The sequence below is a fragment of the Oreochromis niloticus genome, linkage group LG11 (genome assembly GCF_001858045.2).
Source record: "Oreochromis niloticus isolate F11D_XX linkage group LG11, O_niloticus_UMD_NMBU, whole genome shotgun sequence".
NCBI classification, from domain to species: domain Eukaryota; kingdom Metazoa; phylum Chordata; class Actinopteri; order Cichliformes; family Cichlidae; genus Oreochromis; species Oreochromis niloticus.
In genome coordinates this window covers 18,641,098-18,655,890 of record NC_031976.2, presented here as the reverse complement: position 1 = coordinate 18,655,890, position 14,793 = coordinate 18,641,098, and the positions used below count along the sequence as shown (strand labels likewise).

General features: G+C 38.5%; 2 protein-coding genes across 2 annotated transcripts in view; one reads left to right on the top strand and one right to left on the bottom strand.

Annotated features, from left to right (window-relative positions):
* Nucleotides 1-14,793, bottom strand: part of spmip4 (sperm microtubule inner protein 4) — a 33,696-nt gene that overhangs the window by 9,886 nt on the left and 9,017 nt on the right. The window lies entirely within an intron of this gene.
* pde11al (phosphodiesterase 11a, like) lies at nt 1,809-14,727 on the top strand. Its single transcript, XM_003454437.5, has 20 exons — nt 1,809-2,890; nt 3,646-3,804; nt 4,904-4,993; nt 5,217-5,357; nt 5,532-5,596; nt 5,766-5,886; nt 6,049-6,124; nt 6,210-6,277; nt 6,382-6,474; nt 8,456-8,506; nt 8,663-8,809; nt 8,896-9,003; nt 9,324-9,433; nt 9,514-9,604; nt 10,415-10,515; nt 10,740-10,817; nt 10,910-10,973; nt 11,918-11,992; nt 12,067-12,150; nt 12,242-14,727. Exons 1-20 carry the CDS (start codon nt 2,117-2,119, stop codon nt 12,485-12,487), a joined length of 2,742 nt encoding a protein of 913 aa, XP_003454485.1. The 5' UTR covers nt 1,809-2,116; the 3' UTR covers nt 12,488-14,727.

The following is a 14,793-nucleotide window of genomic DNA, read 5'->3' as shown; positions in this document are numbered from 1 at the left end:
AAAATCATGTGACATTTGTTGATAACTAACTTCACAAAAAAATAACCTCACTGGTGAAAACCTGTTAAAGGAGAGCAGAAATTAAACTTCCCCTTCTAACCTCTGAAAGCCCCAAGTGAAGCTAAAGACTGTCAGGTCTCATCAGCTTTGCTGTGCCAATTATGTTGTAGTAATATGGCTTTTAACAATTTTATTAAGCTATCTTACCCTGCAAACGCAGCACAAACAGACACAAACAAAATTCAGCTTCAGTGCAAACAGATAATATCTCAGAATTACAGCCAGAAAACTTAATAACATCTAAAGAAGTTAAAAATGTTCAAAGTTAAAAACGAGGTAGGCAATTCATTGTTAAAGTCTGCAACCAAGAAATGCCTTCATGAATGGTAACACAGAGATGGATTTACAGCAAGATGCAAACCCCTGTTTACACTCAGTAAAAGATTAGACTTTGCCACAAACCAGATAAAGGAGGCTGCATTATTTGACAAATGAAACAAAGATTAAACTATGAGAAGTATGGAGAAGGAAAGAAACAGCTAATGATCTGACAAACATGGTGGCATGTGCATATATGGCTGCCAGTGGAACCGGGTCATTGGTGTTTATTGATGATCTGGCTGCTGATTAATTGAGAAGTGCACAGGGCTATATTCCCTGCTCAAACACTTCACGGTGGGAAATGGATAATGACTTAAAATCAGATTTAGTGGTGTACAGAGGCAAAACGACAAAAAAAAAAAAATGTTACTTTTTAACTGCTGAAAAAAAAGAATGTGTTGATGGTTGAAAGACAGACACACACACACTGACTCTTGCACTGGTCTTCGGTGCCCAGTTACAAATCCGTCCTTGTCTTGTTGGCGGACTATAAGCTTTCTGAAAGGGCTTATGAAGACATTCATGATGTTTCTTTCATGTGAGCTGAGAATGAAAGAATAAAAGATGAACCTGTGAACTCACACTTCAAAGCTCACAGCTCGGGAGAATTTTTCTTTAATTTCATGTTTCAGGAAAAACATACACACAGACACACGCACACACACACACACCACACACACACACACACACACACACACACACACACACACACACGCACACACACACACACACACAACAAACACATATTTCACAATCACAGAGCACAGTGTGTGGGCATGTGTGCGTGTGTGCATGTGTGTGTGTGTGTGTGTGTGTGTGTGTGTGTGTGTGTGTGTGTGTGTGTGTGTGTGTGTAACTCCAGGGTAACATAGGTGCGTTTGTCAGTACAATGAGAAAAATTTTAAATGAAATTACATCATTTTTTCCTCATTTGCATAGAGTTGCTTGGGAAAAAATGTGGTAAATTAACAGATTTTATTTAAATGTTTTCATTTTTATTCTCCAACTATTCAGTCACATTCTGTTAGCTGGAAGGCAAGTGCCCTTGAGTTATTCAGAGCTGTTCATAAAGCAAGTCAGAGCTCTATCTATCTATCTATCTATCTATCTATCTATCTATCTATCTATCTATCTATCTATCTATCTATCTATCTATCTATCTATCTATCTATCTATCTATCTATCTATCTATCACATTTAAAAAAATGCACATGTTTACTTTGGCCATCTGTTCAAACAGCTTCATTATTCAAATGTACATTAAAAACAGCGTTTTGCCTGTAAATGTAACTGAAACATCACTGACTTTATGGTGAGCTGAGTGTCTCTGGTGGTATAGAATAAAGAGAGGCACTAAAGACACTGCCCTGCAGTTGTCTTTTCCTTTTTATTTTTTTTTATTACTGGGGAGAATGTAGGCGCTGTGTTTTTCCACACCTCTGCATACTATTCCACAGAAATCCCCGGAGAAACAGCTCAATCTCTCGTTTGACGGACAGCTGTATAGCTCGTCTCTTGTGAAAAGTGACTTTATTTGACCACTTCTGCTGCCTGTATTTTGGGGGAGAACAAGGGGAACTATACTGGGTCATACTAGGAATGCATAAAAAAAAATGTTTTGAGATCATCACTTCTCTGTGAAGCTCGACTGTAGCCGCCTCACTCCCTCACTCCCGTCTAACTCCTGCTCTGTTACATTTAAGAATCTCATTTGGTCTTCACAGCTGCTTTCACTATGACAGCGTTTGACTTCTCGGATATAGAGGCGTTTTTGGATTGCCACCCGGATCTGTTCGAGGAGTATCTCGTACGGAAAGCGAAATGTGACCAGGTTAGCAGGTGGTTGAAGGAGCATCAGCCGTCGAAAGTGTCCTCTGTCGAGGAGAAGCGGGGCGCTGCCATGGACCCTCTGTGGCCGACCAGTGCTGACGGACTCCGGCGCAGATCGTCCCATATGGAGCTGCGACGGAACTTTGCTCGGTCCAAAGCCACCACTGCACACTGGACATACGACGAGCATGTGAGCTTGAGCGAACACGAGTCCCAGTCCAGCATGAGGCGCCGTGCGCTCCTGCGTAAAGCCAGTTCACTGCCTCCGACTACCGCGCACATCCTGAGCGCCCTGCTGGAGTCTAGGGTCAATGTGCCTCAGTATGCATCCAGCGCCATTGACTATAAATACAGACTTAAAGAAACCAATGAGAGGGAGTTTTTCTTGGAGCTCGTGAAAGATATCTCCAACGAGTTGGACTTAACAAATCTGAGTTATAAGATCCTGATCAATGTCTGCATTCTTGTGGATGCAGACAGGTGTTCGCTTTTCCTCGTTGAAGGACCCCCTCACAAGAGGACTCTGGTTTCCAAGTTCTTTGATGTGCACTCAGGCACCACAGTCAGACCGTCATCCAGCACTCTTAACTCCAATGAAGTGCAAGTGCCATGGGGGAAAGGTATCATTGGATATGTGGCAGAGCACGGGGAGACTGTAAACATCTCAAACGCATATGAGGTAAAGTGTACACCGTTAGGATAATTAGAATTTGTATTCCTAATTTGTGTGCGTCCATTTAAGCTTGCGAATATCAGTACATGATGATGTCGGGTATTGGACCCGAGTATTGTAGTAGTAAAAGAAAAATTTCTACAATACACATCGGGTTTGAGGTCCACCTTCAGCTACATTCCCAAATTAAAAGCATCCATAAATGTGTGTCTTCTTTAAAGTAATGGAACTTTTTTTGTTTTGTTTTTTGCTAGAAGATGTGTTCAAGGGTTGGCAACACTGTCCCACTCCTCAGAACTTCAACTTTTGCGCACGTTGTTCCGAATACAAAATGCAGGTTCTTTTGGATAGAAAAAATACAATAGTCAAAGAAAAGGAAAACCAATCACTGTATTTCTTTCCACAAACCAAATCTGGTATTATATGCTAGACTTGAGCACCACATCATTATATCATCGCCCTGGGCTGCTCGGGAAGCTAAGGAAACATGATGATGTATCCTCCTGCGATCCACTACTCCAGCAGCACAGTTACGTGTCAGTGAGGGGTACAAGGGTCTCTCTGCTTATAGTAAAGACAGTTTCATCCAACAGAGACTCAAATTTACAAGCCCAGGAGTCAGACCTAAACGCTGCGGATGCGTTACCATAGGCTTTATGAGGCAAACGCGCATATGACGAAGGAATGTAGAGCTTGTTTTTATGTGAACTCCTATCAATAAATGTGTAATAGCCTGTATGTTTATATGACCACAATTCCAGGATCACCGCTTCAGTGATGAGATTGACAAGCTGACCGGGTACAAGACTCAGTCCATCCTCTGTATGGCCATCTGCAACAGTGATGGAGAAGTCATAGGTGTTGTACAAGCTATTAACAAAAATCCAATCGGCACCCCATTTACTGAGGATGACGAGAAGGTGAGACTCTGTTGAAGAGAAGAAAATCATTCGCCTGTCGTACCAGCGGGCTACACATTCATATATATTACACCCTATTCATCTTCTTCAGTATTACTGATCGTGCCATTAGGGGCATTTAAAGAGGGAGTTAAATTGAACTGGAGCATCGTGTACCCCATCACCCAACAATAACTCTTGCCATGCAACTGGAAATATTGTTTGTAATATGCATCTTAATGGCTGTGGAGAGGGGTAAAGTGTTCCCTTGGAATCAAAACACAAGGAAATGGAAGAGAAGAGGTCAAGCTTTTACTCAAGCGTGGACCATTAAATACGTCTGCCTGTGCAATCTATACACACACAGTAAGAAAAGTGTTACTTTCAGTTGCTCCCTCGGCTATCCAGTTGAAATGGGCTTACTAGAATATACGTGTGTTATAGCTTCATTTACGGTTCCACTGCTTATGAGTACAATTTAATTCTCAGAGTTTGCTGACGAGACAATAATATTTCGTACATCCTGGAGATTGGAGGGTTGTGCAAAAGCGATCATTTCATTCACGTTTGGTAAATACATAAAAAAAAATACTGCATCAATGCTGATATTTGCAGTTTGTAAAAATCATCAGTTTGCTTCTGCGTGCAGTCCATCTGCACTGAGAAATTCATCCACGAGGTGGCAGAAAAAACATGTGGAAATAAATACATTGTGAATCCGTATAGTGTGATCTCTCGCTCAACTTCAAAAAGCTGTGAGAGATTTAAGCTTTTTTTCAAGTGTATATAAAACAAAACACTAAATATAACTTTGGCAGAGCAACCTCAGAAACTATTTTTCAGCAACAAAGACTGTAAAAATAGGGAGGAGAAAAAGCTTGATCAGGCAGCTTGTCCAGACATTTTAAGGCCCTTGATGTCTTACTAAGTCTCTTTCTCTGAATCAATACTTCATTAACAGCAAATCTATTTGAGAGAAATTTGCACTGAGAAGCAGCTGACTCCATCATGATCTTTGTATGCGCATTTACTCTTTCTGGTTCTCTTATATGGCTTTATTTCATTATTAGCATGCAGACATTGTGCATGCCTTTCTCCACTTTTTTGTGCTTTCATTCAGGTGCTGCAGATGTATCTACCATTCTGTGGAATATCGATTTCCAATGCTAAGTTGTTTTCAGAGTCTCGCAAGGAGTATGAAAGGAGCAGGGTGAGAAGTTTTAAACTCTGCATTTACAAAAACATGACTGAACACAATAATCACTCCAAAACACATTAACATGCTGTATGTTTGCCTTTCACAGATGTATTTAGTTATTAGTTTAATCAAAAAGTTAGGCTTACATTAACTTCAGGAGCATGATATTCTATCAGGAATGTGGAAATAATGTAATGAACAAATGAAGTTACAGTGTTTATTGTTGCTGCCACAGGCTTTGCTGGAGGTGGTCAATGACCTGTTTGAGGAACAGACCGACCTGGAAAAGATTGTCAGGAAGATCATGCAGCGAGCGCTGACTCTGCTGCAGTGTGAACGTTGCTCTGTGCTTCTTCTGGAGGACATTGACTCACCCGTGAGACCTTTTTTTTTATTTCCTCACAGATTCATCTGCTGCTTGATTTTCAGTGTATAACTAAACCAAAGTCATTATAACTTTTTTTTTTTTTTTACCTGATTCTCATGGTAAATTCTTCCATATTTAATTTGCTTTACTTCTGATGGCAGCGACATATGATTTTTCTCATAGGTTGTGAAGTTCTCTAAGACATTTGAACTCATGTCTCCTTTGTGCAATGTGGACCGTGACATCAGGTGAAACAGATTTTGCTCATATATCATTATTGCAGAACTGCAACAAACACAAATATGATTAACATTAAAAGAAGACTTGCATTTCAGTGAGGCAAAGTTTGTAGTCAGTGTTTCTGTGTATTAATGTCTGCACATGGCTGTTGTTTCCTCTTAATACTGCCCACATCAGCATGGAGAAGTTATCCTGTTCTGATTGGCTAATCAATAACAGTATTGCTGAGTTGGTGGCTTCAACAGGACTTCCTGTTAACATCAGTGATGTGTGTCAGGACCCACGCTTTGATGCTGAGGTATGCACAGTGTAGTGTATTTATCAGATCTGAGGCTTTTATTTAAAAAACAGTCAGAAAATATGAGCCATTTGCACTGTTATCACTGCAAGAACATCAGTTTCCCACAAAAAAACAAAACAAAACAAAATTTTAAAAAAATCATGGCTTCTCTCTTTGCAGGCAGATCAAGCTTCAGGGTTTCATATCAGATCAGTGTTATGTGTTCCTATCTGGAATCGAACTCATCAGATAATTGGTAAGTGAACCAGAAAATAATCAGTTTTGTTTCACTGGAAACGAGTCCTCATGTTATAGTCATGATTTATGTATATTTTTCACAGGGGTTGCACAAATTCTGAACCGCCTGGACAGGAAGACCTTCGATGATGCAGATCAGAGGCTATTTGAGGTTAAGCTACACTAACAACCTTCTGTTTGGTCTGCACTGTGACACTCTAGATTAGGTTCTTTTCATGTTTCTTATTTTTCCTCTGGCCTATTGTTTGTGTGCAGGCATTTGTGATATTCTGTGGCCTTGGAATTAACAACACAATGATGTACAATCAAGTTAAGAAGACATGGGCCAAACAGTCTGTAGCACTGGATGTAAGCCTGTCTTTCTACCCACCACTCCATGTCTCTCTGGAGGATAAAAGATATTTATATATCCTTTTCTATACAATAATTTCTTCTTTTTTTGTCATGTTCCAGTTTTCTTTTATGTTTTGATGCTTCCATTTAATCCATCCATCCATTTTCTTAACCAGTTCTCTAACTCGGGTTGCAGAGGAGCTGAAGCCTTTCTAGTTGACACAGGAGAGTGGTGGTTTACACAAGTTACCAGTCTATCAAATGGCTGGTATAATCTGATATCAGTTCAAATCAATTTTATTTATATAGTGTAAGTTCACAACTACAGTTGCATCAAAGTAGGGGTAAAGACACAACAAAATTAGAAAGAAAACCCCATCAATCACACAACCCTAAATAAGGAAGCACTTTATAAGAGTAGGAAGGAAAAAGAGGGCCTGAAAGCTGAAGGTTCTGCCTACCATTCTACTTTTAGAAACTCTACAAATAAAAAGTAGGCCAGCAGCCTGATAGAAAAGTGTGCTGTTAGGAAAATATGGTACTGTAATTTGATGTATATTTACTACTACCTTCTATGTACATTTACCCGATTACTTTGTATGTAAGGAAATTTATTTTTAATTCTATTCTAAATTTAACAGTGAGCCAGTGAAGAGAAACTAGTATGGGAGAAATATGATCTCTCTTTCTGGTCTCTGTCAGTACTCTTGTTTCAGCATTTTGGATCAACTGAAGGTGTTTCAGGGAGCTTTTAGAGTGCCCTGAAAATAATGAATTACAAAAGTAATAGTTTTAGATAAATGCATGAACTAGCTTTTCAGCATCACTTTGAAACAGAATATTGCTAATTTTAGAGATACAGGACAGTGTGAATGAGTAAATAAAGCTGAGTGTCATCTGCATAGCAACGGAAATATCTGTAATGTCTTCTAATTATACAGCCTAAGGAAGGCATGTAAAATATAAAAAGTATTGATACCAGCATGCAACGCTGTGGAGCTCCATGACTAACTTTTATGTGTAACTCCCCATTTACACGGACAAATTGGAATCTATCAGATAGAGTCACGCTATTGCAGAGCTGGATTCCTTTAATACTTCCAGTGTGTTCTGACCTCTGCAGTAAAATACTATGGCCAATGGTATCAATAATAATATAAGCTATAGCAATAATCCAATCAACTCTTATTCATAAATGAGTCGATATTTATTGTGGAAAAAAGCAAACTTCAATAAACTTAATGTTTTATGTGTACAAAAAATGCTAAATCTTACAATTCCAAAACTGTAAGATATTATAAATTACTAAGCAATTTGGGAGTAGTATTAGAAATATGTGGTATATACAAAAAAAATAAATTTTCAGTTACACTACTCTGAAATAAAAACATAGTTTAGGACACACAGTAATGAATTCAAACTACCTGTATGAGAAATTATCGATTCCAGAAAAATGCTGTGTCATCACTGTTACTGCTAATCTTAACAGAAGCTCTTTATATTCATTGGTGTCTCAGTCTGCGTTCTGTTCCAGTGCCCAGTATCTAACCTGAGCAGTCACATTATCCTCAGAAAACATGATTCCTCTTCTCTACTATAAATATTTTAGTTGCTTTTAAATTATTAACGATAAATACACGTGCAGGTCTGCTCAGTTTTCATCAAAGACAACAAACACAGCTGTATTTCTGTCACACAATCTTTGATGTTTCTTTGATCACCTGATGGATTTTTTTGTGATTAGAGAAGCCAAAATATAGCAACAAATTGGCTTTAAAAGCAGATACATATTTACTTTGATCTTGATTACATAGGACGGTGAACACGAATAAAAAACATCAACATTCTTGGTAAATATTAATTATCTTGTTTAGCAGTGAGTGTACATTAGAGAGCTAGTCTTATGTTATTTAGGCCATCCCCTCATGACATCACCTCACTATCTGGGATAGTTTTTTTAATACGTCAGTGTTTTGCATTATTTTCTGTTTTTCAGATGTTGTCCTATCACGCTACCTGCTCCAAGGTAGAAGTTGACAGACTGAAGGTAATGAAAGAAAAACATTATATAATGCATAAAGGCACTCTACCAACGTCAGGAAAATAGTGAAATGTGTCAGTGGATAAAGGTGCAACATAAACTGGAAGGCTGTCATCGTTCAGTGGCACTCTGTGACTGACAGCACTGTCCTCTCCCCTTAAGGCTGCCAAGATCCCCCTGAGCAGTGAGTTAGGCATTGATGAGTTCCACTTCAACGACTTTTCATTGGACAACGACGCCATGATCACGGCTTCTCTCAGGATGTTTCTGGAACTTGGTGTTGTCCAAAAGTTTAAAATTGACTATGAGGTAAGGCCATGAAATGTGCCTTGTAATATGCATGTTTATCCATCCATACATAAACATATTCATACCTTCTGTATATCTGTCTGTAGGTTTTGTGCCGCTGGCTTCTGACTGTGAGGAAGAACTATCGAACTGTGGCATACCATAACTGGAGGCATGCTTTCAATGTGTCGCAGTGCATGTTCGTTATGATCACGGTAAATTTGAACATAAAGCAAAAAAAGTCAGACGTATATCTTTAAAGAAAGCAATGATGTAAAGTTGTTTTGCATGCCCACAAATAGATAGATCTATGGAATAAACTATATAAAAAATTCTATATCCAAGGTATTTCTAAGAAGTCATATGGTGCCGGATTTGGTCTCTTATTGCTTAGGGTTGCTTCTGTGTCCTATCCTATCCAAACTGATGCAAAAAATCCTATAAAAGTACATTGAATATTTAGTGAAAATAAATGAAACAGAATAGGTTTAAAATTACTTGGTAAGAATGTGGCTGTTTGCTTTGCATTGTGTAGACAGCAAGTTTCCAGGATGTCCTGTCAGATGCAGAGATATTGGCACTGATGGTTGGCTGTTTGTGCCATGACTTAGACCACCGAGGCACCAACAATGCATTTCAAGCTAAGTACGCCACAGAGGCCTGTGGATTTCGGAACTGGTGTCTTGTTGATGCAGAGAAGTGTAACTACTCTGTTGTTCCTGCAGGACAGGTTCTGCTCTGGCCCTGCTTTACGGGACATCAGCCACCCTGGAGCATCATCACTTCAACCATGCAGTCATGATCCTGCAAAGTGAGGTCAGGCTAATATTTTTATATTTTTTGATAAAGCCCATGTAATTCTTATGTTTTTGCTCAGGTTTCTTTCTTATCTTCCTAGTTTGCTTTCTTTGATCAAGGGGCTGTAACTTCCAGCTGATAAAATAAAATAATATTTACTTAATCCTTAATGAAATCTAGATGATTCATTTGAATAAACAACTGTTGAAAGAAAAGCAACGTCATATGGTGTCAGTTAGATAGATAAATCAATTTTTTTTCCCTTTATTTTCTTATAGATAGCAGTTTGAATATGAGACGAAAATACCAGAGTCAAAAATCAAGGACAGACATTGGTGTATTTTTGAAATGTTATTTAATCAGTTCAATTGTGGATCAGTAATACATGCTACAGCCTGAGGCTAGTCTGCAATTTCTGTCCCTTTAGATTAAACTAAACATCAGCTCAGCAAGAAAACACATTCAAAATAACAGAAAACACAAATGCACAGACTGCATTCAATTTAAAAGTGTTGGACTGAGACCATTAGACTAACAGAAAGCCACTGTTTAAAGAGTTCGAGTAAAGTCGAGAGGCTGCTTTGTCTCAGGTGAAAATCAGTTTGATCATTGGGATCCGTGTTTTTTATTGATTTCTTTTAGCAGCGGACAGAGAAAGTCCAAACACGCTGCTAATTAACATTTCTAAAGGGAGCTTCTTTTGACAGTGAGCAATGACTTTACCGGTGCATTGGATTTAAGGAGACATTTTAGCCACTATTACTCATCCTCGCCTGCTTTTGCGTGTGTACCTACTGTATTGCATGCTATTGTGTTTTTATTTCACAGGGTCACAATATCTTTGCAAACCTAAGCTCTAAAGAGTATAGCAACATGATGCAACTATTGAAGCAGGCTATTCTCTCCACAGACCTTACTTTGCACTTTGAGTAAGTGTTGTTTTTTCTTTCCTCACGGCATTCAAGGCTAAAATTGTTTGTGACTTGTAAACTTACATACGTCATTATAAATTATTGGATGCATTACCATATTCTGAACAAAAACTTTCACATTTCTTTCTTATTGCAAAGCACTTGGGTGGTTATGGGGGGGGGCGGGAGTCAAATTGTGCCTGATTTTTTTTTCTGTCCTGATTATATCTTTTAATTGCAAGGCGCAGAACCAAGTTTTTTGAATATGTTCTGTCTGGAGAGTTCAGCTGGACTGATGAAGGACACAGAGAAGTTCTTAGGTTCCTACATTTATATACAAATAAATCAAAATAACACGAACTATAACTGAATCAAAAAAAGAGATGGAAATGAGCTTTAATGTCATCAACAGGTCTATGTTGATGACAGCATGTGATCTGGGTGCAGTCACTCGTCCCTGGAAGATATCTAAACAGGTTTGAGCCTTTCACTATCCCTTCATCCAGGCTGCTAATGTTTTAATCACTGATAGTAATTATTAACGCTCTTGCTATGTACTGCAGCTTGCAGGAGTCGACTTCCTCGTGCTGCATGTGTAGCTGGTAGATAGGATTATGGGTCCGAATGGCCAGAAAGGATGCTAGGTTGTGTATATGACCTTATACACCAGGGCATTGTGATATTTTTAGACGCCGCATTTATAATAATCCTTATTGTGATACATCTTTTTTTTCAATATATGCTAAGAAGTACATTATGTTACTCTGGATATTGGAATACAACCAAAGAAGGTCTTTTCCATACACTCTGGCATATGCACTTGCTTCCTAGTGGCCCTGAGCCATGGCTATATTAAGAGGATTCTTATAATATATCCATGTCATGAATATGTTACAGGTACAGGACACTGGAGGATAGATTAGATTAAAAAATCCATCTAAGGTAGTGCCACAAACATCGCTTCAGTTTCTTTGGGACTTTTCCAAAAAGAGCATAAGGGCACTTCATAAAGGCCATTTAAAAAAGCTTTTCTTTTTGCATCCTTGGCCCATACAGTTGCTCTATCTAGGTCAAGGATTCACGTTTCCTAGAGCTTTCTCATTAAATTAAATTAGCTCACTAATCCATTTACTTAATTGTACTTGGACGCAAACACTCATGTGATTTTTTTTATACACAACCAAATTATATTTCCAAAGCTTAGTTTACAGTCCTGTGCATGTGTCTTTTTCTAAAATAATGCAAGTGATGCGTTTGCATGACCCATAATAGCACCATACTAATAGAAAGATAATTGTTTTTCTCATTTAATTTAAATTAAAATAAGGACAAAATAGCAAAATACATTTAAGCCATTATTAACAGCATACCGGTACATCATTTTTAGAGTTAACGAATTTGTTTCCCTCGATGTCCACAGGTTGCAGAGCTGGTTACAAGTGAATTCTTTGAGCAAGGTGATAGGGAGAGGTCAGAGCTTAAGTTAATCCCAGCAGTAAGTAAGAAAGCTTTAAAAGTCAGTCAGACAATTTTCCACAATTTTCTTAATATAACTAGATCTCTCTCTAGGCCATCTTTGACCGCAATCGCAAAGATGAACTACCTGCCTTACAGCTTGAATGGATTGATGGGATCTGTAAACCTCTTTACCAGGTCAGACAACCCTTTATGATTTAAGTTAAGCATTTAGGTCTTATGAAAAGGTAATAGTAATTAAACTATTAATATCATTCTTTCTCTCCAGGCACTGCTGAAACTCAACAGAAAGTTACAGCCAATGATGGATGGCATCGATGCCAATCGAAAGAAATGGCAGGATCTCTGCTCATCCTATCAGGAGACACGCAGAGCTTCGGTGTCTAATCAGAGTACAGAATCAAGTCAGAACACTGAGTCAGGTGAAGAAGATGGAGAAACCAATGAAAACCTAGAGTCTAGAGAGACTGTGAAGCCAGTCGAAAACTCACCGTTTGGGTCAAAGTGCAGTTAGGATCAAAGATGCAGAGAAAACAAGGAGGTGGAAACAGAATCTGCAGGAAAGAAGTAAAATAAGCTAAGTGTTTGGCAAGCTTTGCATTAAGCCGAAAACATTCAAATGTCCTCTGATTTGATAAGAAATGCACTACCCACTATTGGTAAATGAAATGCAGCTTTCATCTGCTAGGTGTCCCAAGCACTACGTTAAACTCAGGACTGAGCTTTATCCCTACTGGTCAGACTCCATCAGACCTATGTATCTATGCTATCTGAGAGCTTGTCATGGGATGAATAAGAATCGAATAAGAAACCAAAGAAGGTCTCTTAATACTATAATATTTTTTAATGGGAACTGTGTTAGAAATCTCAAAACTATTGGAATGCCTTTACAAAACAAAAAAGAATCACTGTGACAAATCATATAAATTGCCATTATGAATGTTTACTGGAGCATGATTGTGTTCTGGATAAGGCTGTGGTACCTCAGTTGCAAGTCTTTGGCTATATGGTGTAATTTTCAGTGTTTGTGGGTTAATTGAATTGTTTGGCCATCCGCTTGTTGTGTCAAATACATGTATTTTCTGGGGGAAAACAGGCAGATATGCGTCAAAGACTCAAACAGGAGGTCAGTGTTAAAATTTAAAGTCTGCTGGCTTGTTGTGTGTGCGTGTCTGTGTGTGTGTGAGTCTGTGTTATATCATGGTTAGGTAGTTATTTAATGGGTCTTAAAATAACTTATTGCAGCAGGATAGTTTAATTTCCAGACTCATAAAATGTTTAATGAATGCTCACTTGATTGAGAAAAATACATGACTGTCTAGTAAGTCCATGTCCATGTGTTCACTTCAGTCTTAGATCTACTTTCTCTTTACATGTGCCCCAACTGTAAGCTACTAATTTTATTGTTTACTGTCTTTAAACTACACACAGTGGGATGAGTTTGTCTTACTCTTGTTAAGAAAGGCCCTTCTCAGTGCCTGAACTATGGCCTTTACAAGATTTCAGTGTTGTACATATATAATATGGAAAATTATCCAACTGGAAGTTTCATAAAGCAGATTGTGTATATACAGTATATATGGTGCCATGAAAAGTATTTTCCCCCTTACTGATTTCTAAGCTTTGTGTATTTTTGTCACACTTACATGTTTCAGATAATCAAAGAAATGCTAAATGATGATTTCATTTATGAAGAAAATAAGCTAGCCAAACCTAATCTATGTGAAGTTATGGCCTGCCTCATTGAAAATAATGAAAATCATGAAAATAATTTGATTAACCACATTTTCAAAAAAAAGAAAAAAGCTGATTTCATTAGCTAAACCCAGAACTGATTACTGCCAGACCTGTTGAATCAAGGAATCACTTAAATGGAACCTATTTGACAAACTGAAGTAGGTTAAAAGACCTCAAAAAGCAACAGCTGAGAAACAAAGTGACCAACATCTATCAGTCTGGAAAGGGTTACAAAGCCATTTCTAAGGCTTCAGGACTCCAGTGAACCACAGCGGTAAGGCACAGCACTATCCACAGATGGAGAAAACTTGGAACAGTGGTGAACCTTCCTAACAAAATTACTCCAAGAGAGCATCGATCACATCCAGGAGGTCACCAAAGAACCCAGAACTGCATCTAAAGAACCGCAGGCCTGCCTTGCCTCACTTCAGGTCAGAGTTCATTATTCAACAATAAGAAAGAAACTAAACAAAAATGACATCCATGAGAGAACTCCCAGGAGAAAACCACTGCTGACCAGGAAGAGGACATAGCTGAGCTCACATTTGTCAAAACTCTGTGGACTGATGAAGCAAAAGTTGAACTTTTTTAAAAGGTTTGAGTCCCATTACATCTGACATAAAACTAACCATCATTTCAGGAAAAGGACATCATGCCAACAGTCAAACATGGTGGTGGTAGAGTGATGGTCCGGAGGTGCTTTCTGCCTCAGGACCTGGACGACTTGCTGTAACTGACTGAACCATGAATTCTTCTGGTAAACCCTGGAGGAGAATGTCCAGCCATCAGTTTGTGCTCTAAAGCTCAAATGCAGTTTGGTTAAGCAGCAGGACAGTGATCCAAAACATGCCAGCAAGTCCAATGGCTCAAAAAAAAAAGAAAAAAAAGAAAAAAAAAGAAGGAAAAACTGAAAATCAAGGTTTTGGAGTGTCAAATTGAATTGAAATCCAATTGAGATGCCTTCTTCATGCATGCTAACTCTCCAATCTGTCTGAATAAAAACTATTCTGCAAAGAAGAGTGGGCCAGAATTCCTTAATAGCAATGTGAAAGACTCATTGCTAGCTATCACAAGTGCTTAATT